At 43.1% G+C, this 27,769-nt stretch overlaps 2 protein-coding genes across 2 annotated transcripts in view; one reads left to right on the top strand and one right to left on the bottom strand.

Moving 5' to 3' along the window:
- RBKS (ribokinase) overlaps positions 1-13,877 on the top strand; it is a 71,757-nt gene extending 57,880 nt beyond the window's left edge. The window contains exon 8 of the mRNA XM_066316046.1: positions 12,643-13,877. Coding sequence (XP_066172143.1) covers positions 12,643-12,816 — 174 coding nt within the window. The 3' untranslated portion in view covers positions 12,817-13,877. The remainder of the gene's footprint in view (positions 1-12,642) is intronic.
- MRPL33 (mitochondrial ribosomal protein L33) lies at positions 13,785-20,077 on the bottom strand. The gene is made up of 4 exons (XM_066316049.1): positions 19,935-20,077; positions 19,007-19,025; positions 16,288-16,394; positions 13,785-14,099 (listed from the first exon to the last, which is right to left on the bottom strand). The coding sequence occupies exons 1-4, from the start codon at positions 19,954-19,956 to the stop codon at positions 14,050-14,052; spliced, it is 198 nt and encodes a 65-aa protein (XP_066172146.1). The 5' UTR covers positions 19,957-20,077; the 3' UTR covers positions 13,785-14,049.
- Positions 20,078-27,769: the final 7,692 nt, after the last annotated feature.

Genomic DNA, 27,769 nt, shown 5'->3' with positions numbered 1-27,769 from the left:
TTTCCAGATGGAAATGCATAATTTAACAGAGATACAGCTGACAGGGAGAAGTGGGCCCAAAGCAGTATTAGCATTTGCCGCAAATTGCACTAAATTACAAGGGGTACTTAATGAAGACATATTATAAAAAGAATATTAAAGCACATATTTATTTTTTAAGCCCCTTCTAAGATTGTAGTGTGCCAGGCAACAAAAAAACTCATAGTAGAACTACTTTAGTGATACCAAGAGTTGTTTGACCTTGCTACACATGATCAGTAACAAGTCATGGCATTGTGTCCCATTGTGTCCTAAAGCTTTATTCCATATACACGTATACTTACTGCAAAGCACTTTACATTATTTACAACATGAGGAAAGTGCTATTCAGAATGCTCTTTTGTAGACAGGGAATAAAACGTGCAGACACTGGCTTGTCAGTGTCAAGTGAACCTGTTTCCCTTGTTAACCATGTCTTGTGCTCTATGCTTATCTTAAAAAAAATAGGACAGGAGGAAAATTTTTGTCAGGCTATCAGCTGTCTTGTTTTTAGAACTGGACATTATTGTAAATATCCACATAAAGGAGAAAGTACATAGCAATGCAGAGTTGCTTTGCATTGGATGCTCCTTTGAAGAGGCTGCAGGGAGTTTATGGAAATATGCTATGAGAGCAGGTGCTTTGGCTCCACTATTGGCATACTGAGAAATATTCCAGTTTGGAAATTAACCCAATTAATTATTATTCTGGACATAGAAAGGTAGGGATGCTGGCAGCATATGTGTAGCAACTTGAGTGTTTTGTCTGTGGACCAGAACACAGGAATGATACCATATCCAATATCTGCACCTGAGAATACATTCTCATGAGGTCTAGAGAGGCTGAGTTCAGGAATATCTTTGTGCCATCTCACTTCTGGGATGCTTTAGTAAATGAAACAGTGGTATAATTTATGCAGGCTGAGAGCAGAGCAGGAAATTACTTTTATTGTTTCTCTTGGGCTAACTGTAGAATGCAACACAAGTCAGAATCATTACAGAAAAACATGCTGCATCCCTTTTCTGATTTGCTCTTGACTTTATGATGAGTCCAGCTCAGAGTCTCCTCCAAGAGGATGCTTAGTCCTGGTATGTAGCTCACCCTGGGCTGCCAGTGCATGCATGCATGCGAGGAGTGCCAGTTGTAATGGTAGATAGCGCTCTGGAATATCTGATTTGCAGAAAGGATGAAGAGGAAGGAAGACCAACTGTGTGCAGCCATCCTTTCTAATGAAATTCCTGCAGTTAAAAATAGCTGGTGGAAGCTGGCACTTCTGGCACATCCAGAGCGTCACCTTCCCAAGTATCTTTTTCTGGCCTGAGCTGTAGGAAGTTGCAAATGCAATCCGCTGTGTAATAGTGCAGCATATTCTTGGCCAAACTCCTCATCTTTTTTTCCTCTTCATGGTTAGCTAAAAAATGTTATATGCTTCCCTTTCTTCTTTAAAACTATTCTCTGAAGAACCAAGTATCATCCAGATTGTTGTGGAACATAACTTACTCTTCTCAGTTTCCTCACATCAGTTCTGGCTGTGGTGAAAGGGAAGGCAAATCTGGTTCTGTACCCCCTTGCCTGCCTAGTTGCCCAGAAATGCCAGTTGCAGTAGTGATGATATTGACCAATATCAGATTTCATGATTTCCCCCAACAGAGTTTTCAGTGCCAAGTAATTTTGGTCACTACAGAAACCAGAAAGGTTTGAGTTGGATTGGTGATATTGCATAATTAGGTTTTCAAAAGAACAAGAACAGAGAAATGAGAATAGTGGGGAAATAAGACTTCTTGCTTTTGCAAACTATAACCACAGAAAATGCCAGAAGTTGTATTTCTTATCAAGAATAAAGGAGGTAATCTTTAGTAGCCTATTTCATGGACAGAATATATTTTACAACTTTCATTAGAGAAACGGAAGGAAAATAAAACTGTAAGTTTTGGTGATTTATAGCAGTAACCTATAGGAATGTCTTTAATAGCAAGTTTACAGTTGAGTGCACTGATTTTGCCACTTTTCTCAGGGTTTTCTTTTGTGTCTGCGAGTTTAACCGTAGACATACAAACATAAACCCAGCTATTGTAGAGAAAGTCATCTGCAGAAAAGCAGATTCCCTAATTCTGGCTGCAGTGTTTGTCAGCTGCCCAAATGTCTATAAAGAGGGGTTTTTTTAATTCCTTTCAAAGCACAAAGAGATACAGGAATATAGGGAAAAGGTGAGGAAATTGTCTGGAAGCTTGTGCCTTATTGCTGCTCTCTGTGATTTTGATATTGAAATCATTAACCAGGCAGTGTGTTACTTGGAAAGATGAATTTTACAGGGAATCTCAGAGAATGCTTTTTGGTCAGAAGCAGTGCCTTGATGGTCAACTGCTGCTGAAAACTATGAGTGAAGTGTGGGAGCCCTGTTTTCTGCACTCCTGCCCCACAAATTAAGGACAAGAGAATGAGTGGGTAGCAGAGAACAATACTGTTGAGCAGAACAGCAGTTCTGGCTTGTAAGTCTCATCTAACTGAAATTCAAGAGAGGAGATATAGCTTGAGCAGTCATCAAAACGATTACACAAACTCAGTTGGAAAAAGAATGCAGGGAGCTGGCAAGGGGACAAAGCCGGGGAGAGCTCAGACAAAAAACCTCCTGAAGTTTGGTGGTTTTTTTTCCTTTCCAGGATGTGTAGTTCAGAGGTAGGCAGGAGCAGTGGCCAGCCAACAAAGGCTAGATGTTGTGGTTTTGAAAGAGGCACTCGAGCATATGGAGCTTTCGTGCAAAAAAAGAATGTTTTTTTGATCAATTCCAGGCGAGATGGCAGTTGTGTCATTCCGGGTGCTTCTCATCAGATTAGATGGGATCACTAAGAGTCCTTTGGCATTTTCAGTCTGAGAGAAAAAAACCACATGTGGCTAGTAAAATTGTCCAGCACAGATATTCCCTTCTTCTTACTTAACTGTTAGATCATGGGGTCCTGAAGCCATGTCAGCCTCATATGTGATATTGGGTGACACAGCTAGTGACAATTTGGCCAGTTGTCTCCCAGCTGGGGAGGGAAACCCACTGCCAGATTTTCCAGTGTACCATCAAAATACCATGATGTTTTTTGGGCAGAGCTTTGGATCTAGTCTCAGTTCATCATTAAATGATATTTGTGAATTAACACATAAGCATGAGTTTTGTTGGGATGAAAGCACAATTTGGCACAAACGTGACATGAATAATGAAAGGAGTGAAGTACTGCTCAAGGAAAGGAGATAAGTGAAGCTTTTGATTAGAGTAGGAGAGTAGCTGCATGTTGTTGAGGCTTGATAAACCAGTTTGAGAGGTACAAATCAACCTTCTAAGGAGTTGCTATATTTAGCACCGGGCTTCAACCATGGCTCCTGATTCTGTGCAAGTTCAAATTTTGGGAAAGGTGGATATAGCTCCTATGGCACGTTCAGCTGAAAGTCCATCTTCTGTCTATGAGTGGTGATGTCTGCGTGCTTCCCTGTTGTTGACATATTGTGTTTTATAACTTTGCAAGAGTGCCACTGGAGAGTTAGGTGTTCAGATGAAGTGTAATGAGAATTTTCCAGTACTGCATTTTGTATGTCATACGTTTTTTATATGCACTGCAGTGGGTGGGGGAAAATGTGTGGAGGGTTTCTTCTGCTGTTTCTGAGTTTCTGTGTGAGGTATGAACTTCCAGGTCAAACAAAAGGAGGTCACAGATCAAAGCTCAAGTGTGGAACCAGGGAAGAAGCAGGTAATAAAGACAAAAGTGAACTCAATCTTAAACAGAAAATTTAAACAGAAGTGTATTCCAAATTGAAAAATTACATGCCAAAATACCTATTGTCCTGGTAGCATAGGAATCAGAGTAGGGGTGAATTGTTTGGTTGACAGGAATCTCACAGATTCAGCAACATGGATCCATTGTTTTCAGGATGGTATATGGAGTTCCTGGTTCAGTACTCTTACTCCATTGTGTGAGAAAGAAATAAATTCGTCACTTCTCATTAATGCTATGTGGAGTTGAAGGGAGTTTATATGAGCATCATCACACTGAATTGTTTCAATGATTCAGAAAACGGAGTGCTCCCTGTGGGTGAATACTTTGTTGGCTTTCTGGGGTTAGACTAACAGCCTACTACACAGAATAACTTTGTTCCCCAGTGCTGAGCAGCATATTCCAGTGAATATTATCCAGGAGAATGTAGCTCTCCTGTGATCTTTCCCAGACTTCAGTTTGCACTCAGAGAAAGCCATCACCTCACAGACACCTTGCAGTATTTTTCTTGTAAACAATGAGGTGGGAGCTCCTCTGTTCTGATCCTGACTGAGAGTCCAGCAGAGCTGTGGAGGTCTGCTTAATTATTTTGCATATCTCAGTTTTAGGGTTCCCAAGCTTTGCCTCAGTTTCAAAGGCTGGGTAGCTCATGTGACTCCTGTTAGCCCATGAAAGATCTGGAGCTTTGGATTCAGCCCACAGATGTCTCAAAGTGGGTGTTCTTAACATCCTTGATCTGAAGTTGGGTTAATTTCCCATCATGTGAAATGAGAGCACTATTACCTGCCTTCAAAGTAGATGCTATATATGGGCTTTGAAATGTAAAGCAGATACTTTCATCTGTGCTTTTTAGATGACATACAAATTAAAAATTGCAGAGATGTGAATGTTGTATGCTTTATTTCCAACATTCACCACAAACCAAACGTTTCAGGGGAATTCATGCATCTGTAATGTTTGTCACTGATCTTTTTAGAAATAGTGCATAACTTAATGTAGTATGATGCTTCATAAAGGAAAGAAATCGCTTGGAAGAGGCCTTGTATTGAGATTAATCTCTCAGGAATGCAGGGGGTTAACGGTCAGGCTGATTAATCACTGTTAATGACCCATCAGGAAATCTGTCAGGAAGTGGGTAAAAATTCCTGATGGCTGATGTGAAGCATTGTGTGGTATGCTTTGGTTTTGATGTTTCCCAACTGATAATCTATACTGGGTGTAGTTAAGTTACCTTTCAAGTTCTCAGGACATGTGAAGGATGATATGATGGCCTTGTTCAACTTGAGTAAGTGAGCAAAAAACTTTCCTAGTTCATAGCTGTGCAAGTACACGACAACATAAATGCAAGAAAGTCAGGGATTGCTCCTTCTCACAGCTTCCCAGAACAGAATCTGGTAAAGATGCAGAAAGGAAGCATGATCATTCCTTCAGACCGAGCCCACAGGGTATGGAGGGAAGAATGGAACAGGCAGCTTTCCCTGTGTGAACAAGGAGCCAGAGTATTAAGACTTGGATACACAACTGAGTTAATGAATTGCCTGGTGTTGACCGAGGGTGAGGTTTCACAGTTGGCTCAAGCAGATCCAAGATCATGCTGAAAAGAGTGTTTCTAACCTCTCTCTCCTTTGCTGTGGACTAGCTATCATGTGGTAATACAGCAACTTGCTGATCTGGGTGGAAACTATTGTTTCTTGCTCAGTGTTGGCTGGCCCAGTCGTCAGAAGGATCAGAGAACTGATCTGCCTCACTGCTTGGCCACACAAGTGCTAAATCTGATGTAGGGGAGGGCGTGGGAACACGAGACAAGGATAAAAACATGAGTGGGGACTGAGCCTTTCAGCAGTAGCATAACCATGGATTGGCTTAAGCCTATTATGAAACTGCAGTCTGAATCACTGGAATAAGGAGTGCACTGTCAACCTACAGGGAATGCAAATGAAAATGTGTTAGCTTACACCTCCTGCCGTTGTTAAACACTGGCTGAGCTCAGCCATTCTGCACATGGCTGGAAGGAAGGAGTTACGGTGGGGTAGCATCTTAACACATCCCCATGGCTTTGCCTGGAGTGTGCAAACCACATCAGACAGCACTGGGTGGAGGGAGTTGTAGGGAAGAAGAAATGAAGAGACAGGCACCATTACCATGATTCTCTCTATATATTTTCCTTTGGCTTAGGGTAACATCTACTCTTTCTTTGTGACAAGACTGCAGAAACACTCAGTTACCAGAGGACAGATTAGCACAGTAATAGAGTTGGGGATCCAGACCCTAAAGCTCTGGGGTACAGTGTGCTTTTCCTACTTCTTTATTTTCAACCCAAGTAGCTTTGCAGTGCTATCTAGTCACTACCAAAAGCCTAACTTAGCCTAGCAAAGCCTAGCAAAGCAAGCCCTGCTATTTGATTTGAGTTCATTTGGTTCTTACTGCTAAATTTGGTAGTTCCCAATTAAGGACTTCCTACCACTTTGTTCTGGTTCAAATTTCCATGCAAAGATACAGGAATAACTGTGTTAGTGGGAAATCTCTTTGTATCTTTCAAATATTTCATGTTTTAGGGGTTTATAACAATAGGTCTTCTCCTTTAAGTACAGCTGTGCAGAACCACAGTGTATCTGCAGAGTGCCATACAAAGACAGCAGTGCTTCCACACAGGATTAGCAATCCCAGACACTGTGGGAGTAATCACCCTTGCTAGGCCTTGATTTTAGGAAACGGTTTGAAGATAGTCAAATTAGCTTAATTTCAGGAGAGTTTCAAGATAGTGGAATTAGTTTAATTTAAAGATTGTCTTGATTTAAACTGCCAAAATATCTTTCCAGTGAAACATGAGGAAATATGTGGGGAGGAAAATATTAACCTCTCAAAAAATAATTTTAAAAAGTATTCCACAGGCAAATAAATGCAGAAGTAAACAAACAAACAAACAAAACAAAACAAAACAAAACAAAAAAAAAAAAAAAAAAAAAACAGCCAGGAACATTTCCAGAAATAAATCATTCTCCATCACACTGAGTATTAACATGGGTTCTTTCAGGAAGAAGGAAATCATAAAAAACCAAACTCTGCATAACTGATTCAACCACTGTGAGCGGGGTTTTCATGGCAAGGTTTTAGTAATAGGGGACTACAAGAATGGCTTCTCTGAAAAGCTGCTGGAAGCTTCCCCCATGTCCAATAGAGCCAGTGCTCCACAGGGGTCCCACCACTGGCCGAGGCTGAGCCCTTCACTGATGGTGGGAGCGCCTATGGGATAATGTAGTTTTACCCCGTAAGAAAGGTAAAAATGGTGATGTGTAACAACAGCTGGAGAGTGGGAGAGAATGTGTGACAAAAGCAATTGTGCAGACACCCAGGTGAGTGCAGAAGGAGGGGCAGGAGGTGCTCCAGGCTCTGGAGCTGAGGTTCCCCTGCAGCCCGTGGTGCAGACTGTGGTGAGCTGTGCCACTCAGCCCATGGAGGACCCTGGGGATGGAGAGATCCACCTGCAGCCCTAGAGGAGACACACACGGGAGCAGGTGAATGCCCAAAGGAGGCTGTGACCCATGGGAAGCCCATGCTGGAGCAGGGTCCTGGCAGAACCTGTGGAGAGAGGAGCCCACACTATAGCAGATGTGCTGACAGAACTTGTGACCCCATGAGGGACCCAAACTGGAGCAGCCCATTCCTGAAGGACTGAGCCATGTGGAAGGGACCCACTCGGAGCAGTTTGTGAAGAACTCTAGCCTGTGGGAAGGACTCATGTTAGAGAATTTCATGGAGGACTGTGTCCTGTGGCAGGGATTCCATGCAGGAGCAGGGGAAGAGTGTGAAGAATCTTCCCCCTGAGGAGGAAGGAGCAGCAGAGAAAACCTGTGGTGAACTTACCACAGCCCCCATCCTCTGTCAACCTGTGCTGCTGTGTGAGGAAGAGGTAGAGAAATTGGAAGTGAAATTAAGCTGGGGAAGAACAGAGGATGGGGGAAGGTGTTTTAATATTTGCTTTTATTTCCTATTATTCTACTCTGATCTGATTTGTAATAATTTAATTTCCCTAAGTCAGGTTAGTTTTGCCTGTGATGGTGATTGCTACCTGCCCTTACTCCTATCCACAAGCCTTTTGTTTTATTTCCTCTCCCTTGTTCAGCTGAACAGGGGAGTGGCAGAGTAGCTTTGGTGGGCATCTGGTATCCATCCAGGGTCACCCCACCACACGTGGTCATCAAAGGATATTTCATTCCCTGAGCATTTCAGCTGAAATTATCCCTTACATGAGACATAGACCCTAATGGCTCAAGACTATCTGAATATATACAAAGGCTGTAAATGTTTCTTCAGTTCCATGAGTAACCTTTCATCAAAGCACAACCCAGGGATTCTTGTAGGGAGACATAGGCTTTTCCCACTTGTGAGCAATGGATGGTGAGTGCCTTTGCTGACAGCTGTTTTTGTGTTACATAGGGCTAATTTGCAGTTCGGGTACAGAGTAGGCAGAGGTACAGCAAGGAATGTTGAGCAGATGTGACAGAGCGATAACATCCTTAGCATAATCCAGTATCACACAGTTGTGGAGTGCTATAAATGCAGCAAGAATTCTCCAAGGCCCAATTCCCTCGACAGAGTTGGGCATCTCTGCATTGGATGCATTGCCATGGATGTAGACTGCCCTAAATCAGCATAATCCTCAGGCTTTGTTCATTTGTGCACTTCTGTGAATGCTCCTTGGAGTCTATAAGCATCATTGTGAGCAGTGTTACTGGTTCTACACCATGAGGCAGTTTTTGACAGCTTTTGGATTGCTGTTTTGATTTATTCACTACGTGAAGAATTCATCCTTACAGGCAAAACATTTCTCATGTACTGCTGTACAACATTCTTTTCAGGTGCTTCTTTGGGCTTTGGTAACATGCTTTTACAATGTATTTAATGGAACGAATCCATGTTAATAGCCAGACTGCACAAGGACTGTAAATTCTTAAAAATCACCTGAGAAAAGTTTTCTGAGGTTCACTAACAACATCAGGTTTCAGGAGCCAGAGACCCCTCATGTTCTTCCATGGTTGCTGTTGCACTTGCCCAGGAGGACAGGCTGGGAGGACAAAGGCTGAGCAAAAGATTGCCCTGGAACAAGGCAGTGCGACTGCTGCCACTCTGTGAACTAGCTTTTGGCCTCTTGGCCTCCAGATTCTTTTGGTGAGCAAGTCATCTTATTGTATAAGTGAAATGCATCCTAACAGTCTGTGCATGATGGATTGAAGAAGGCTTTACATGCTGGAAAGGCTGTTGAACAATATAGTTTCCACTTACAAAGCACTTTCCTTAAAAAGCTACTCAGGGCAGCATCATATAAAAATAGTTATACTAAAGTTGTGAACCAGCTTCTGACAAATCAGGACTAACAAAAGCTAAGGTATAAATAGAAGTGTTTTCATGGGTTTTCTCTTCTCTAGAGGCACAGAATCTCAATCAGTGCTGGATTGTAAGAAACAAAAATGCCCTTTTCCAGACGCACAGGAAAACAAGGACCTTACAGACTAGTGGCACAGAATATAAATAGGTTTTCAAAACTGCTTCAAAACCATAAAAAATTAGTCAAAACCATGACATTTGTGTTTAAGAATGAGCCACACCATATCAGACATTTTAAAAATCCAATTCTTTATTTTATTTCAAACAAACTAGCATCTCCTGCTTTACAGAAAGGTTAAATACATTATACTTTCATAATTATGGAATGAATTGTCTCCAGGCACTCAAGGATATAAGGATTATCTCAAAGTCTGCAGTGTATTAGAATTCCCGGAAGACAAATGCTGAAGAATGTAAAATATTACATGCTTTGTATTTATATTTTGTCAGTGGACACTCTCAATGAACCTTACCGGTCATTTTCAAATTAGTTTTTTTTCTGAAGTAGGTTATAATTATTTTTCTTAGAGCAGGTTTTGAAACAGCTAAATGTAAATCTATTTGCTTATTCCAGTGTTTGTGTAATCTTAATTTTACTCTGAGCTTATTCCTTGTAGTGGTCTGTGCCAGCCTTTTCTGAATCCAGCAAACCAAATGTAGTTTAATCCACAATACCAAAGAAGGAAGGTCTGTTTCTGTAAGCCAAAAATAGTTTTTACTGCAGTTAACCTTGCAGCTGAACCAGTTCTGCTATTGCTCTTTTAGTCATGTTTGACCAGTCATGTCTGCACTGACCAGAAGCAAGGCTGAGCAGGGTATCTACATAATCAATCTGATGCATGACACTGTTCTCCGTGCAGCAGCTTCTCTGTTGAAAACACCCTCCTCACAAAACGTTCACTTACCAACAACTGAATTTATGATACCCTTTGGGTCTGTAATAGCTGGGCTTTACAGATACTGACTGCTTCAGTCTATGCATGGGAAGTGAGGATTTCAGCAAAAGTTTACTGGCATCAAATCCTTCTGTATATTCTCCAATCACCCTGTAGTCTTTTCTCTTGCAAAAAAATGCCAGGGGGCCTTTTTGTATTCTGGATGGGAGTCTACTATTCTCTCCCTTTTCTGCTTTCACAGCCATTTATCATTGTTCAGTCACGCTAAAAGGGAGATCCCCAGCCATCTCACAACCTCAGAGCATCACCCATGACCAGAGAGCCACAGTAACATTGCAGGGAGAACTTACACTCCATTTCACTCGCATGCAGACCTGGGTGACATGTTGTTAGCCTTTTTTTTGTTCCTAAAGCCAACAGTGCAGCAATTATTAAAGAAAAAACAAACAAACAAGCAAAAAAAAAAAAACCAAAAAAACACAAAAAACAGAAAGACGGTATTCTGCTCCATGCTGCTGCCATTTGACACCAAATATTCTGAGTATTACTCATTAAAATATTTGGCTACTTCAATTTGCCAGCGATCACAGTAAAAAAATGTTCTTCCTGCTAGAGCTACAGCAGAACAGATCTGCATGCTGAAATCCTACTCCTGTCTGTAACAACAGCACCAAAATAGCTTTAATAATTAATCATGCAGTGATTAGATTACGAACTTTGAGATGGGATGGAGATTTTTGTATTATGCATCAGACAAAAGACACTGGCAATGCTTAACTAGCAGTCACCTGCTCCTGCTCCACCTGCCATTGTGGGAACACTCTGGAAACCAGAAGGGAGACAAAGGCCCAACAGAAATTGATAAAAAAACCTTCACCTGCCCCTGGTATGTTCAGGAATACAGAACTGTTGAAACAGGTGCTGCTACAGCTGCATGCAGGGGTACAGCTTTGCTTATTAACTTGTCATTTGCTGGGCCATGCTCTCCATTGTATCCTGATGGAAGACAACATTCAAACCCCAGGCCAAGCAAGAGTTAAGCAGGGAGTTTTCTGACTGGAAACACCAATGCAAACAGCCACTGTGGCAAGGCTGGGCAGGGAGAGGCCAGGGCTGGGGTAGAGCCCCTATCCTGTGCTCACCCTGTTAGGGGCCCTTGCAGTGCCCACACTGCTCTGCCCTGTCAGCTGCTTGCAACATTAGAAGGAAATTTCCGTGGAAGTGGCATTGTTTTGCTGGAATGATATTTTATACAGCTGATTTCAGGGCAAGTAAGAGTTTAAGACTGAGAAACCCTTGTATTCAAATATTACTTCCTAGTCTTAACTTCATTAGAAATTTTGCTGAGCTGTTTTGACCAAGTTTTTCCAGGCTCTTTGCTCTTGTTGCATGACTCTTGGGGCCTATTTATTACAACTACAGAGGCAAAATCTCTCGGGGGGGGTAGTCCATATGCTGGATCTGGAATGAAATAAGCTAATGCTAGTGTGTCTAGTTTAACGCATTCACTGATATAAAAGTATGATTTTAAAAAGGGACCTTAGGACCAGTTTTTTTTAGATACCAACAAGGACTGGTATCAGTCTGGCCTTAGAATTCAAGCCAGTTTTAGGGCAGGAGGGAGAAAAAACAGTGTGGACTGAAAGGAGCAAATCAAGTCAAACACAACCATCAATCAAGTTAAATTTTGCCAGTTGCTGGGGACACTTCATAGCACTGAACATCGCTAAACAACAGTTATTGTTAAAAAGCACTTGGGAGGCAAACAGCTGTCACTCCCTGCTGACCAGAGCACAACCAGCAGTATCTGGGCAACAGGGTCAGAGCAAGCTGGGGTATGGCTGATCCCATGTGGGACAGATGTACTCCATGCCTCCCGAGGACTCCCACGGGACAGGCAGGGCGTGGCTTGGGAACGATGGGTAGCTCAAGAGAGCCTTGGCTGGCAGAGCTCCCGGTGAATGTCACTGCCCTCGTCCTTCATGGTCAAACTCAGCACAGGTGGCAAAGCTCGCTCCAGGAATAAGAGTGATTTATGTGATAGACACAATGATAGTTTCTAATGACACTGGGACCTTTGCATAAACAACAGCTAAGTTCTGGAAGTGTCAAAACATATCCCTCTGCAACTAGGAATTTACACCAGAAGCCACATGGCTTATATTTTCCCCCTTTTCTCTGCCCTTTCAACCACTGACCTTTATAAAAAACAGAAGTTAAATAAGAGAAAAATAGCTTTAATGAAACATCCAGGTTGAGAAATCAAAATCAGACACTCCGACAACAGGAAGTTTCAAAAGCAGTGTTTATAACAGCATCTTGCTGAGCTGTGGCACTCTTGCTTTACTTTTTCTTTAAGTTTTAAGCCATATTATAGTGTGCACCTTGACTCAGCAGCTGGGTACAAAGATAGTATTGTGGCATTAGTTTAATTTTGCAAAATTTCCTAGGCATAGTATCTTGAACTCAACCCCTGAATAATTTCCTGACCCCTGCAATCAGTGCTACAACTTGTGTCTTTCCAGTAAAGGCATCTGGATTGTTTCCCTGTGCAAATACACTTCAGCTTGTTTATTATTTTATTCTAGGGCGCTGGAGACAGTTTTGTGGGAGCATTGGCCTTTTACCTGGCCTACTATCCCAAGTTATCCATGGAGGAAATGATCAGGAAGTCTAACTGCGTCGCATCAGTGAGCGTCCAGGCACCGGGGACACAGTCTTCATATCCTTACAGGAAGGACTTGCCTCAGGACCTTTTCTAATTGATTGTCTAGCTCGCTGGACTGATTTTCTCTCATACCAGACAGCATTATTCTCCTAACTGCACTGAGGTTCTCCTCTGATGACTGGAAAGGCCAGGAGAGTCTCTTTGCTTCTTATTTCAGGAATCCTGTGTGTTCCTGTTCTACATCAGTAAGATGGGGTGGGGGTGGTGGGTCTTTCAAACACAGCACAGCAGGTCTCTGGCCCCACACAACCCTGTGGCCGTCCCACACAGTGTGCTCTACTGAATGAACTACGTGAAGTTTACAGCAAAACACCTGGAGGGTATTTGGCTCCTGGCAATATTTTTACTTGATTTTATCAGAACTTATGATGTGAAATGGCAGCACAGGAAGCAGAGCATTAGCTTTGAGACTGCAGCTTCAGTGCTCAAACACCAGCGCCAGTGTCTGGCTCACCACAAATCCCCATACACGAGCCTGTGCCCACGTGCCTCAGGTGTGGCTCTGCACTCTGCTTCCCCACGCTCAGGAAGGTTCCTTCAGCTGCAAACAGGACTGCTACTGAGGTAGACTTTGAAAAATGTCTCTAGCCACATTGCTCTAAATACAGGCAAGGGAATTAAGGAAAAAAAACTTACGAGAACATCAGAGAACTACATTATCTGTTTTCTTCATGTTTGACAAAAGCCCTGGAAAGAAAAATCCATTCTACTAACCTGGCTGAAAATAATACAGGCCTTTAACCATGGTAATAGCTTGTCCAAAAACTCATCTAGGTTCCCATTCCTCCTTTCCTCAGAAGGAGCTTGTGCAATATTACCCCTCCAAGTAATGACACCAGCTCGTGATCACTACTGTCACATCTGTGGCTGGTAGGTTAGAAAAACTTGCAATCCTGCCATTGAATTCCTGCTGTGGAAAATGTTAATTTTTATTGCTTTATAAAACAATAGTTCCTTTGAAGATTACAGCCTCTTTCATAATAGAAAACACAGACAATGGGATTTTCTATTTAATTTTTTTTAATTGAGCACTGTAAAAATAACTCAAAAGATAAATAAATGTTACTGTGATGATCTATGTCCAGACATTAAGAATTTTCTCTCTCTACATTGTTTTATTCACAATGGCCTTCAAATCACAGGAGACGGTGATCCCAGTTCATTTCCTCTCTTTTCAGCCCATGTTGCTGGATTTCTGTACCACTGTTCCCCCCATCCTCCCCCCAGACCATCCTCTTCTCATGTATAAATCAAGTCCAGTCATTGTTCACACAGAACGGATTTTTCTCTTCTCTGTGAAGAGAACACGTTGTTTTGCTACACGAAAAAAAAAAAAAAAAAAAAAAAAAAGAGAGAAAGAAGAATCCGTTAAAAGCCTGAAGTGTTAAAATTCAATTCAACCAGCCCACGTTCCTTTTCTCCTGGCTGCTTTTACTGCTTGAATGTGTGGAGCAACTGACTGGCACAGCACTGTTGTTAACCAGCTCCTGAAGGAGTTTAGTGGTGCTTTCACTTTACCACATGTAATTTTTAGTTCCTAAGATGTCCACTTTACCTCTGTGAGAATAAGTATCAGGATGCAAGTGACTGCAAACACTCAACAGCTGCTCTGTGTGACTATTCTGAGTCACAGCTGTTCAATGTAGGGACAAAAATAGGTTCTTTGTGCTTTCTACTACTCTTCAACTCCAGAGCCCAAACAACTATGGATGATGAGTTGGAACCAGTTGGCCTCACAGGCTGACTGAGAAGTTAACCAATTGTCCTGCTGATCTCTCAGTGAGGCACAAACTGGCCATGACCACAATGCAGGTGTTAGCAATAAAAACCTGCAGGGGCAGATTAAGCACAGTCAATACATTAATAAAAACCAAAATATACAAAATAAATCAAAGCAAAGCTTTACAATGCCATCTGAAAATCAACACTGGTTAGTTTCATTATATGAATTCCTTTGAAAGCTACACAAGAGCAATCCACACAACAAAATCTCTTCTTCCACAAAAAAAGTTTCGTTTTAAGAAATACTGCAGATAGTACAGATTCTGTTGCTGCAGTTGGGGGGGTAGTGAAACTTGGGCAATCCTGACACTACTTCACTAAAAAGCTTCATTCTGTGGATGTCCCAGGTTTCTGAGAAGTACAAAACATAAGGTGAAAACACATGCCAAGTGAAAATGCTTCCTAACATATTCCTGATGTGAGTTGTTATCTAGACTCAAATTTACTTCCCTTCACACATGCAACACTTTCTCACATCAATTTCTCACTTGTGTTCTACTACAGGCTACAAAGATCAAAGCTTTCTTCAGCAACCTACTACATGTTCTATGTGAGTTCTTCTCTTTCTTCACTTGCTTACAAGTTGCAAAGCTTCTGAAGGATCACTCTGCACAATGTTTCAATACACTAATTTATTTTTCTTATTCAAAGGTATAATCCCAGAGATCTCCAATTTCCCTTCAGTGTGGAATTCAAAAAGCAAGCCACAGCCTCTGTCACCTTTGATAACAGCATATTGCTTCTCTGGTGATTTCTCTCACCTCTCAAAGCCCCTCTACTGTTAGCTCTGAGAATGAAAAGGTAGTCCTTTAACAAGAATATAATATTTAAGAATATAATATTTTAATTATATTTAAGAATATAGTATTTTAAGCTTATAAAAAATAAGCTTGAATCACATAACTACTGGCCATGCACTATCAACTTAGAGCTGCTTAACAAATTTCTTATATTCTACAACTTTAAATAAGCCTTTTATGCATTAGCTACACCCTGTTATTTCTAACATGGTTTGGTTTAAATTCTAAGTTTACCCACATTAAGCTTTTTAACATTAAATGCAGCTATTTAAAGCTAACAACAGAAACTCGAACCCTGAGTCACCTTTCAAAAAGCTGGGTGAGCAAAAGGCAGTTTGGCAAGTGCTATAACCTGCCCAACAAATCAAATTGTTAAACAGAAAATCTGCAAGGACCAGAGGAACATAAAAGAATCCACTAACTGCCATCTAAAGTGATATCATTTGTGGAATTGGAAGGATCTGTGCCTATTTCTTTAGAAGAAAAAGTCCATTTTGTAAGAGGTGGTTAAAATTTCTGGTCTAGAGCTCCCATGGCATCTTAACAGAACACTTCTGTTGATGCATGCTTTGTGCCTGCTTGTTGGAGGTAGCAAAGTCTAGCAAACCACACAAAGAAACAGAATGAAAGAACTCCTGTGTCACTTGACTTCGCCAGTGACATGTGGCATGGCTGTCATCGAAGTCTCTGATGTGTCAGGCAAGTCATTACTTTGTTTCACTGCCACAATCTGTAAAATGAGGGTAACATTTACTTCCCACTGGAATGTCATGAAGAACAGCAACCCTACAGTCATTTGAGTATGAAACATGTTATGACATATTCTGCTTAGATGGGAAAAATCCTGTTGCATTCAAATCCTTTCCCCCACAGAGTCTGAGAAGCTAACACAAAGCAGGCTGACTTCTTCCCCGAGCTCTTACCGATGGGATCGTATCTCAGTAAGACCAGTTTTTCCTGCAGTCGCAGTCTCCTGACGTTGAAGCAGTAGCCTGTCTCCGCAGCGCTCTTCATCCTCACCAGAATGTATCTAAAGTCACAAGGGATGTCCCTGGGTCAGCGCACAGGCACGCAGTGAGGGCCCAGCACATCTGCCAGGGCACGGGCAAATGGACAAGCTTTCAGCACACACGGTGTGGCACAATTACACAAGATACTTTATTTCAACTTCAGGGATGGGAGTATCAAAACTATGGATGCTTAACTTTTAACACAGACAAACACTAAACCATAAGCTCCAGCATCAGGTTTGGGTAACTAATTCCTCAACAGGATACAAGCCTAGAGAGAAGTAGCTCCTCCAAAAAACAGTGAGGTGGGAGGAATAAAAACAGGAGAGAAAACAGGAAAATCAGCATACAATTGAGTCACTATGGCTTAAAAGCTAAGGGCAAGAGAGGAAGAATGATGGTAGTTAAAGACGTTCAGGCTGTAGATAACACTGTATCACAGACTATCACTTCCTCATGCAGAGAGGAAGCTAAGCAGATAGGCTGGCACAAGAGGCTTGCAAAAGGAGAAGCAGAACCCCTTGGCACCATCCATCCTGCCAGAGATACAGAGGTTGATATCAGCCACGGGAACCCCCTTCCCCACTGGAGGGCACTTGGTTTGCGGGGCAGGCAGGCAGCAACTGTGGTGTCCAGGGAGCAGGAGACTGAGGAAGTATGCAAAGATCCAAGCAACTTCCCACACAGAGGGCATCTTCTGAAGTTTCAGAAAAATACAAAACCCTTTAACCAGTCTGTAAATTACATCTTTCTCTTACATTTCAATGAAGGGTGGATACACCTCTGCATGTGGGCATTCAGTTCACTTTCCATTTCCCAGTATTTTCCTGTTTCTAACACAAAATGGTTTGTCCAAATTAACTCGTTCTTCCTCACTTGTTCTGCTGTGACCAGCTCTGACTGGTACTGGAAGTACCAGTGTACTTCCTTAAACTCTTCCTTTTCAGCTTTGCAATCTAATTTACTATTGTGTTCAAAGCAAAGAGAAAGACACTGGATTCCTGCAGACAACTGACTGAGCATATCCTTGGGATTACCCCTGTTTGTTGTCCTCTCCTGTACACTACTGCAGGTGTGCTGTGAAGCTTCAGTAACCACAAGGACTCCTTTCCCTCCTCTATCTTGCTCACTTCCTCAAAGCCTCTGTGCAGTTTCCCCTTTCTGGGCAAATCAGTGGCATCAGCTTGACCTTGAAATTCTTGTGCACCACACATTTGAAGCCAAGCCCATTTCAAACAGTACACCTTGCTCAAAAAAATGACTCCTCTGTTAAGAAATGTAACAAGGAGCAGAGGCAGAAAGCAACACTAGAAAGCTGTTGGGGGACAGGAGGAAACCCAGGGGGAGTGGAGTAGGATAAATAATATAAGAACATATTCCTGGACTGCATATGGGACTGTAAAAGAACAGAAAGGAACACTGAGATAAAAAAAAATTAAAGAGAGTGTGTGGTAGAAATCTCTACATTAACATTAATAACACCATTTAAAAAAGCTACTTTTTCACCTTGCAGAAACCTCCTGGTTTGCTGTGTTTGTTTTTATGAACAGATAACAGTAGAACAATGAGATGTCAAACTGCTCTCTGCCAGGCACATACTTGGGAAGTTCTTTCTTAATTTAAAAGCCTGACAATTGTGCAGAAATTCTGAAGCAGAAGAATCTGCTCAAATGTGGCAAGCGGTTGGTACTGGCTCTGCTGGGGGCAGATTCTTAAAAAACCCAAAATACAGGAAATGTACCAAAGGCCCTGATCCCAGGTCTGTGTGGTACCAAGTATAATGCACTCACACAGAATGCGACTTCTGGGAATGGGAAAGCAGGAATGTGTTCGCATAAATGTACCAGTTTAGCCTCTTGGATTTCTCTAGCTGATTTTCTTACAAACAGCATTTTGGATCCAAGCCAGTTTCTCCACATGACCTTGCTTCCTTGTGCCCACACTGTAAGAGTACTGATGTGCTCAAAGTACATATTCCTTCCTTTCCAACCCTTAACACATTGTCAGCTTTCATTACAGGTCAGAGGACTGTGACTAACATTCTTCCAGAGCCCACTAACATCTCTGCTGAGCTGGACTACAGAGCAAACCAGCATGCCCAGAGCACTGGCTGCATCCTGTCTATTCCTCACTTATAAACTCAGGAATATGCTAAGCCTAGGAAGTGTTCTGCACTCTGGCTATGGGAAAGCTTCATGGCGCCTGCCCAAATTCCACACCACAGACAACAAAAATCCATGCTGTACACCTTAGTTTACTCTCCTCAGCTAAAAAGGTATGACAAGGTGAACAACAGGAAAAAATACTTGGATAATTTACAGCCTCTTTAATCACTGAGCAAAGAGGTGTGCTTCCCCCTGTGCAGGGTGCTTTGGAGATTACTGCTGAGCTTAATGCAGTAGCCCATAGGACAAAACCTGCCTTTGCTGCAAGTTCAGAACCCATGGGAGAGTTTCACACCATCCTGTACTTACCTGTGAGAAGACACACATACAGAATGGCTGAGAGAAGGCAGCTAGATGCAAGGACTGCAATTCTCTCAGGTATATCAAAAAAAATTAGAGAAGCTTAACACTTCACAAAGATACAACATACCAATAATCAAAAACTGGTGAGGAAAACCATCACTTACTTAGATTTGCTCTTGGCCACTGGGTTTGGATTTTTTTGCAGCATGAAGAAGAAAAAAACAGAAGAAACAGTTACCATATCATCTTGTTTCCTTTATATACAACATATAAAGATTAAGTGTTTTCCACGGCCTGATGTTGCTAAAGGCCCAGAGAGATAGTGCAAAGAGATTTACTGTCACGATAAAGCACCACTCATTCTTCCACGTGCTGTCAGTTCCCTGCTCTTTCTGCCATCATGTCACCCTTATAAGTGCAAATGCAGTGCCCAGCATGACAGGCCGCACTTGCTGCATCCTCCAGATGTTCTCAGTAAGTTTTCAGCTTCAGTGCCGAGTATGAATTCTCTGGGTGAATGTGAAGTTAAGACAGGTGTGAGGAACACTGCCGGTGGGACCTGGACTTGCTCCCGCGCACTCCGGCTTCGGTTCCTGCTGTGGTGCCAACACAAGGGTTTGCATGGGCACGGGTGAGAGCAGGGAGCCCTTCGCAGCTGAGCCCCCGAGGCTGCCTTTGGGTTCTGCGATCTAACCACAGCATAGCATGAAACAAGGCGAATTATTTTTGTCACCGCACTGAATTTAAAGTACTCATAAAACTGCAGCACGAATTCAAACCCTCAGTTATTTTATTTTATTTGTTTTTAAGCTACTCTATATTGTGTCTGTGCAAGTTCTGTTTAGGTCACCCTGCGCTTCCTCCGGGGCACGCCGGGAGGCCCCGCGGCCGAAGGAGGGGAAGGACCGGGAAAGGACCGGGAAGGTCGCGGTGCCGCCGGGGCACCCGCCCCCACAGCCACAGCCACAGCCACAGCCACAGCCACAGCCACAGCCACAGCCACAGCCACAGCCACAGCCACAGCCACAGCCACAGCCGCCCCCAGAGCCGCCGCCGCTGCCCGCCCGGCCCCGCCGCGCCCGCGCCACTCACGGGCCGCCGCCGTCAGGAACATGGCGCCGCTCCCGCCGCCCCGCCCCTTCCGCCGCCACAACCGCGTCCGGGGCGCGGGGCCGGGCCGCCGGGGCAGCACCGCCCGGGGGCGGGCACGGCGGCGCTCCCGTGGCCTTGCCCGCGCCAGGGAGCCGGGGCCGCGAAATTCGGGATGCCGTTCTGGCGGCCAGGAGGGCCGGGTGTGTCCCGGGCTGCGTCCGGCACAACCTGTACCGGCAGGTCGAGGGAGGCGGCCCTGCCCCTCCGCTCACCACAGGAGGAGTGCTGTGCCAGGTTCTGGGCTCCTCAGTACTGGAGAGACATGGAGCTGTTGGACAGTACCTACTGCAGGGCAACAGAGGTGATTAAGGGACTGGAACATCTTTCTTATGAATAAAAGCTGTGGGAGCTGAGCTCATTTAATCTAGAGAAAAGTGAGAGGTCTCACTAGTGCATATCAGTATCTCAAAAGGCCGGTGCCAAGAGGATGGTGGCCCAGGACATGACAAGGTGCAGTGGCCATGAACTAAAACAAAAGAAGTTCCACCTCAACATGAGGAAGAATTCCTTTACACTGAGTGTCAGAGGACCGGAACAGGCTGCCCAGAGATGTTGAGGAGTCTCCCCCTCTGGAGAGATTCAAAATCTTCCTGGATGTGGGATATGTTCTGAGTGATCTGCTCTAGGTGACCTTTCCTTGGCAAGGGGTTGGACTAAGTGGTGTCCGGAGGTCCCTTCAAACCCTGACAGTTCTGTGGCTCTGATCTCCCTTGCAGCCCTATCCCAGCACGTGCCAGCAGCCTGTCCATGTGTCTGGCAGTGGCGCATGGCAGCAGGGCCAGTGCAGAGGGGACATGCCTGGCCATGATGGCTCCACAGCCTGTGCCCTCTGGCTGGCAGCACATCTGGATTCTGTCCCACTGCATGGAATCATACAGCGGTTTGGGCCAGACGGGACCTTAAAGATCATCTTGTCCCAACTCCCTACCATGGGCAGGGACATCTCCCACTAGACCAGGCTGCTCAGAGCCCCAACCAACGTCCACATGGTTGTGTCACACACTTCTCTTCAACTAAGACCCCAAGTCCTTCTCCTCAGGGCTGCTCTCAATCTATTCTCTCATCCTTCAGGCATTGGAATAGGTTGCCTAGGGAGATGATGGAGTCACCATCCCTGTAGGTGTTTAAGAGGTGTCTGGATGTGGTGCAGGGGGAAGATTTAGTGATTTAGGTGTTACAGTGATAGTGCTGAGTTGATGGACTAGATAATATTAAAAGGCCTCTTCCAACTCTGCAGATGTTATGATCTGCTAACTTCTGCCTGCCTTTGTCCTCTTTTTTTAAAAAAGGAGTAGTTGCTATGCTGTCAAAGCCCCCAAATCATTAGGCGACTAAACCCATCAGTGTTCACAAGATACTGTACAAAAGCCATGGGCAAGGAGGCTCAAGGCAGGCACCAAAGCAAGTCGTCATATTCCTCTGACCCATTAGATAATGAAGTGTAATATATTACCCTCTGAAAAATTCACAGAAGGTCTGTGGCTTATTCTGCTTCCATCAGTAAGGTAAACTGTTATTGATGGAATTCAAGTCCTTGAATATTTAGCAATTACTAAGGCAATAAAAATGTTAGCTTGACATATTTAAATGAAAAACAAGACTTAGAATGTATAACAACACGCAGTTAATTTTATATTCTATGGCATGAAAACAAGTGGCTGACCCCATAAAAGACTGGAGCAAAACAACATCTCCAGGAAAACATTACTGCTTGTGTCAAGTGTTTACTTGTGATATGTTGTTCCTTTATTCAATTCAATTATTTCCAAATACTTCCTCTTAATGATACAACATTTCAGTCTTTACTATGTGGCCTTTAGAAGTATAAATCTAGTAGTTACATAATCTGCCCATGAATATCAGAGTGAGAACTTGAAAACATTCAAGATGATAAAATGTGAGTGCTGTAAGACTCCTTCTCTTTGATCTGCGTTATTGCCTCAGTCAGAGCACAGACTGAAAAGGAATGGGATTGCCAACCTCCTGACTTCACTGCCAGGAATATAAATCAACATTAAAGATGATTTCTAAATGAAATAGCAAGTTAAACATTTGTAGAAACACATCATCAAACAGAGGTTACTGCCTCTTTTTAAACCTCTTGCCTGTTGGCAAAAAGAAAACTGTTCCAGTGACATTTTCTCTGCTCTGCTGTGACAAGGGCTGCATAAATATAGACACTGTGGATTAGAATAGACTTCAACAGTCTTCAACTTTCTTTTTAGCAGCCTCTTCTGTAGACAGTTTTCAATAGCTATGGGTAAAACCCAGGGAGTCTGAAACTGGTATGTGTGGCAAGGTGTTGACAGTGTCACATGCCCCTGATGGCAACAGTCATAGCTGACCTTGAGGAAAACTTATCCTGGCTGGAGTAAAGAGAGAGAGTGAGAATTTCTGACCCTGGCTCTGACTCAGATTTGGCATGTGGGCTAGGATAAGTCATGTTCTTTGAGATCTTCCATGGCATGTGTAGTGCAAATGCAGATTTTTCCTTCAACTTTGCCTAAAGAAAGCAAGGAGTGTGATGAACTGTAATGCCAGCCTAGATAATTCTGGTACTTGCTTAAAGAGTAGTCACTCATGACTCCAGCAGAGAAGTTGCTGGTGCCAAACTGATCAATGTCACTCAGAATCAAACATAGGGTGGGTTTTTATCTCGCTAGAAAAACAACAATTTGTCATGGTATAATCTAACTGATTTTTTCTCATTTATGCTTTATATTCTAGGCTGAGCCCTTCTTCACCTCCAGGAAGTGAGGAGAGATGGCTGCTCCCTGCCAAGGAAGTGCAGCCAGGTTTCTGGCACGCACTGAGCAGGCAAAGGGCTGCTGTCTGAGGCTGGCGAGGGTGAGGCTTCTTCAAATGCATGCGGCACCTCCAGTCAGTCATTGCTTGAAAAAATCACAGAAGGGGAGAGGGGGGCAGCAGATGAAATGTTTGCAAGGTAAATATCCTCTTGGCACTAGATTTTTTATGGGAGTTGCTGTAATTAACGCATACAAAATCCAAGGCTGGAAACAAGAGAATAACACTAAAGCCTGGGAAAAGCTCCACGTGTCCTTCCTGGTTTCCCACAAAAAAAAACAGGCAAACAGTTAACTAAGCCAAAAAAATGCAGACAGATTGGTGGACATAGCTTTTAAACAGCCAGGCTACTTTCTCCTTCCTTCTTGCTTTCCCTTTCTCAGCGTGGTATCACTTAGCAGTGTTCTGCTCTCCACAGTGTTAAACAAACACTCATGGGCACTATTGTGCAAATCACTCATCCCAGATAAAAGATGGATTTTTACATTCTTTCTGCATATCTGAATCCATTATCCCAATAGGGCCAGAAGAAAGTGGGCATTAGCTTAATGCAGTTCTGAAAGAGGTACTGTTCAGGTCAGGAGAGTGGGAATTATGGAAAGAGCCATCTGAAGTGCTAAATCACTTTGAGCCAGTGACTAAATCCATTTCACCTGCCGGTCTGTTTGAAGTGAGCTAGAAATGTTCTTTAGCCTAATTCTTAGGTGTGATAATAATCCAATTAGATAAGGTGGAAAGGCAATGGGCTCGGATGGTTCCCGTCTTACCTCCAGAAGTTAGTCCCCCTAGATCAGATGTGGGGCACTCTGGTGTGATTAGGGCACAGCTCTGTTTTCAGGTATTTACCTGTACCCTGCTTATTTCTTCCAGAGAACTGGTCTCTGGATCTGTTCTGGAGCGCCTTTCCCCTGCACTGACGTCATTCATATGTAAGGGGGAAAGAACAAAGACAGCACTCGCCTGCTTCTTGTGTGATTTTTCAATACCAATTTCCCAATCCCGGCATCCAAAGTAACAACATCCTTTCAAGCCGCCCCCTCTTGAAATGCCACTGTAGTCAAACAGCTGCAAATCAAAACACCTTGTAAACAAGTGACTGAAATCCCGTGGGATGCCCGAGGGCTTGGGCACGTCTCAGAGTGATTATAGTTCCTGCTATACAAATTGGAGTCCATGTAGCACAGTTTGTGCCAGCTCCAAGCTCTTGCTTTTTATTTTTAGCCCTGTTTGTCCAGGGGTTCTCATAATAAAAAGAATGACGTTCAGTATCAGTGACACACAGATTAAATTAGATAGTAGCCGGAAGTGATCCTACAACTAATCCTCCCCATTTTTTCCACAAGCTTTGGGATCCTGTGGGCCTCAAGGACAGCTTTTCTCTGTGTGAATTTGACTTCCCATCAGCAGGCAGCTGAAAAATTGGGCTTGCATAGGACTTGTGTGCAAAAGGAATGAATGCCATTGTCAGTGCTTATGCCAACAGCTGCCACCATCTGGGACACCAAAGTCAACAGTGTCTAGATGTGTACAGCTGATCAGAGGTTGTTTTTAGCAAGCCTTGAAACCTTCTTCCCTTATTGGGTCAACAGAACAATGTTTTTGCCTTCCATGCATGGAGTTTTGTGCACAGAGTAGCTTAAGTCATCAGGGCTCAGTCCTGGAAGTGATTAGTCCCCCAGACACAAGACACCCGCACTGATGCTGAAGATATTATTCCTTTCTTTGGAAGAAGCTGCCTAGGGGAAAGAACAGATAGGAGGTGCATTATCTTACATCTCTAAAGCTTCTCTCAAGAGAACAGGATCATTTCTCATTTGTTTTGGCACTTTTTTTTTTCCCTTCTAAAGTTTGAAATGCTACTGTTTTTACTGCACTGTAAAAGAAGAAAATACAAGAGGTTAACTGCTCAGCAGATGCTGTCTTATTGCTTAGAAACATTGAATTCAATTGGCAGTGTACCTAGTGCACCTTCAGAGGAAGGTGCAATTGTTTACCGTGTAACACAAAGGACTTAGCTGTGGATTAGGAAAGAGTATATCAAAATCAAAGCTGTGAACCTGCAAGGCCAGGTACTTTTAAGCAGGGTAGGTAAATGCAAAGGGAGAGGATAATTATGTAGTGTAACCATGGTGTGACACAGATAGGGAATGAATTTTTTTCCTCCTGTAGCTTATTGGAGGAGAATGTCAGTGCCAGGTCAAGTGCCTGGACTTGGTTCATTTTATGTCAGAAATCTACTCTGGAATAAATTGGTGTATCACTCACATGACTCCTTGGCAAGGGGATCTCTTCAGCTTCAAGCCGGAGTTAACAACTGTAAGGGAAAAGAAAACAGGTGGTTCAAGGGTACAATGGATCTAGAGAACCAGAAGAAGGATACAGCTTTCTGCATCCCATGGCCTCCCTAAAGACTTTCTCACTTGAAGGAAGGTCACAAGGTTCAAAGCTGTTTCTCAAGTGCAGCTATGTAGCATTGCCTTGATGTCATGCAGTATTATAAACAAGTTATTGTTTCATTCAGTGTTTTGGGAAATGATGAGACTGGAACAATACACCCACAGCAGTTCCCTCCCTTATCCCAGCAGACTCTTTAGTGAATTACTTATGAGCTGTACCTCACTAACTGATGTCTGTCTGTCTATGTCTCTATGTCACTATGTAATAGTGTGTCTCTGAGGAATTTCAAGCAGAAATATTGTGGATTTTGTGAAGGGCAGAGAGCTGGAAAGGAGGAGAGGGACATCAATTTGCAATGTCTTGTGGTTTGATGGATGTCTGATTGATGAACATTGGGCTGAGAAGGCCCCAAGGCTTCATAGCTGCAAGCACTGAACGCATCGTCGCTCCCTTTTCCACGCATTTCTGCTTCTGAAGGCAGTCACTCGTTTACACCTGATGGGATAGCAGAAAAACAGAGTTAAGCAGGGCAGTGTTCCATTCATTTCTGTCTGCTTAGCTCAGGTTCAAGCTGGACCTGGGATGAATACTTAAAAACATAGGAATCATCACAAAGGAGCAAGTACTAGAAATGAGGTTCAGCAGGAATGTATGTAGAAATCTGTTTGAAGGCTTGGGCTCTTGCATAACTGTCTCTGGCTAGTTCCCTAAACCCTTTTCTTCTGCTGTAGTCTCTCTAGACCTATTTTATTAAAAAACATACAAGCAATTTGAAAGCCCTAATGACGCACAGTATGTGTTCCTTGACTTTTGTGCAATCTCTGCAAAGAGACCGTCTTTCCTCTTTCTATTTCATAAGCACTGACCATTTGGCCTTGCCCTGTCATCCCCAAATATAAAGAAATAGTCTCCCTCCGAAAGAGGGGAGGCAGTTCACTAGGTTAAGAAGATAAAACCTGTAACAGTATCCATAGGTGGCCTGTTGCAAGGGTTTTGTTGACCAGTAAAGATATATGTACACTTCAGTCACTTTTTAGCCCATGTTGTATTCTTCAGTGATGCCAAACTACTAGATCAAATAATGTAAATATAGCTCAAGTTATCTTTCTGGAAATATTCCGTGTCTGGAAAAGAACAAGCTATTTCCCCACATCATTATATAGACCAAGATACTCTTGAACTGCTCACAAAACAAAGCTAGACTGAATCACATGTTTTCCCCAAAAGTTATCCTAACCAAAGGATTGGAAAAACTATTTATTATTTACCTTCCTTTTTTCCCCTCTCACAACATGGACTCTAACCTCACCATTACAGGAAAAAACTGCTGTTCCCAATTGTGTAGATCAGTAAGAGACTAGGTGTTGCTCCCTAAATGTAACTAGTTCCATTAACTCTAGCCCAGATCTTTAAGGCTGCCTTGTTATCTAGTCCAACTCAGTATGTGTCTAAGGGGCATAGTTGCCTAAAAAATCAGATATGTAAATATGATGAAGACATGGGCCCATAGCATCTGACCTTAGATAAATTCCTGCCCAAATATTCTGCCTGCTTACATGACCCAGTCCATACTGGGATATGATTGGTGGACTGATATTCCCAGCCCTGCCCCGCATTAGCTTCTGATGACCTAGTTCTGGGTAACTGAAGATCTCACTTCTTCCTCAGCACAAAAATACTCTTGCATAATTTTGAAATCCTGTTGCTGCCACTGGAGAGTTCACATAAACCACTGCCATCTGTAGTGACCTCGTGCTTGCATGTAAAATCATGGTCAGGGCATTTCATGCTAGCAGTAAACCAGAAGAATTTACTGGAATGGGATTAAATTTGTTTTCAGTGTGTCTGTGGAGCCAAATCAATTCCAAGAGTTTTCTGAGCTGCTGAACAACCAGAGGCAATCATTGCACTTTTCTGCTGCCAGTTGCAGCCTTTTACCTCCTCTAGGCAGGAATTGTCTTCTACTCTGTATTTGTACAATTGCCAGTGTTCTGGGGTGGCACCTCATTGAACCCTCTGCATCAATAGGATGGCTTTGGTGAGCCTCCACTTGCAGGACAGCCAGCAGGACACCCCTCCAGCTACCCTCCTGCCTGCAATACCTGTGGGTGAAATGGAGGCAAATGCACTTGAGTTAGACATACATCTGATGCCAACGGCATCTGGCAACCGCTCTGGCACTGCAGAGGACTGCCCCAGGATTTCTAGTTATTTTTAATTCTCCATCGGATTGGACCCAGTTGCTTCTGGTTAGAGATCTTTTTGCAATAACAAACTAAGATTACATGAGGAGCTTAAAAAAGAATTTCACCCCTCCAGGGCTAAATTACTTCCACTTATATACAACTGTCATATCTTTAAAGGGTAAAGTAAACCCAGAAAGCTAACACTGAAAAATATATCTCTACAACCGAGATTATCTGCCTGCCTTCTCTAGGCAATCATGTCTCATATCTAGAAGGTCTTTCATAGCAAACCCCAAAATTCAAGCTAAGTAGATGGAAGATTTATGTACAGAGCAGGAAACAACAGCTTGGGAGGAGGTGTATTTGATTGCTGGAGCCAGTTACAAA

Source organism: Sylvia atricapilla, chromosome 3 (genome assembly GCF_009819655.1).
Source record: "Sylvia atricapilla isolate bSylAtr1 chromosome 3, bSylAtr1.pri, whole genome shotgun sequence".
NCBI classification, from domain to species: domain Eukaryota; kingdom Metazoa; phylum Chordata; class Aves; order Passeriformes; family Sylviidae; genus Sylvia; species Sylvia atricapilla.
This window is presented reverse-complemented; position numbering and strand designations above follow the sequence as displayed.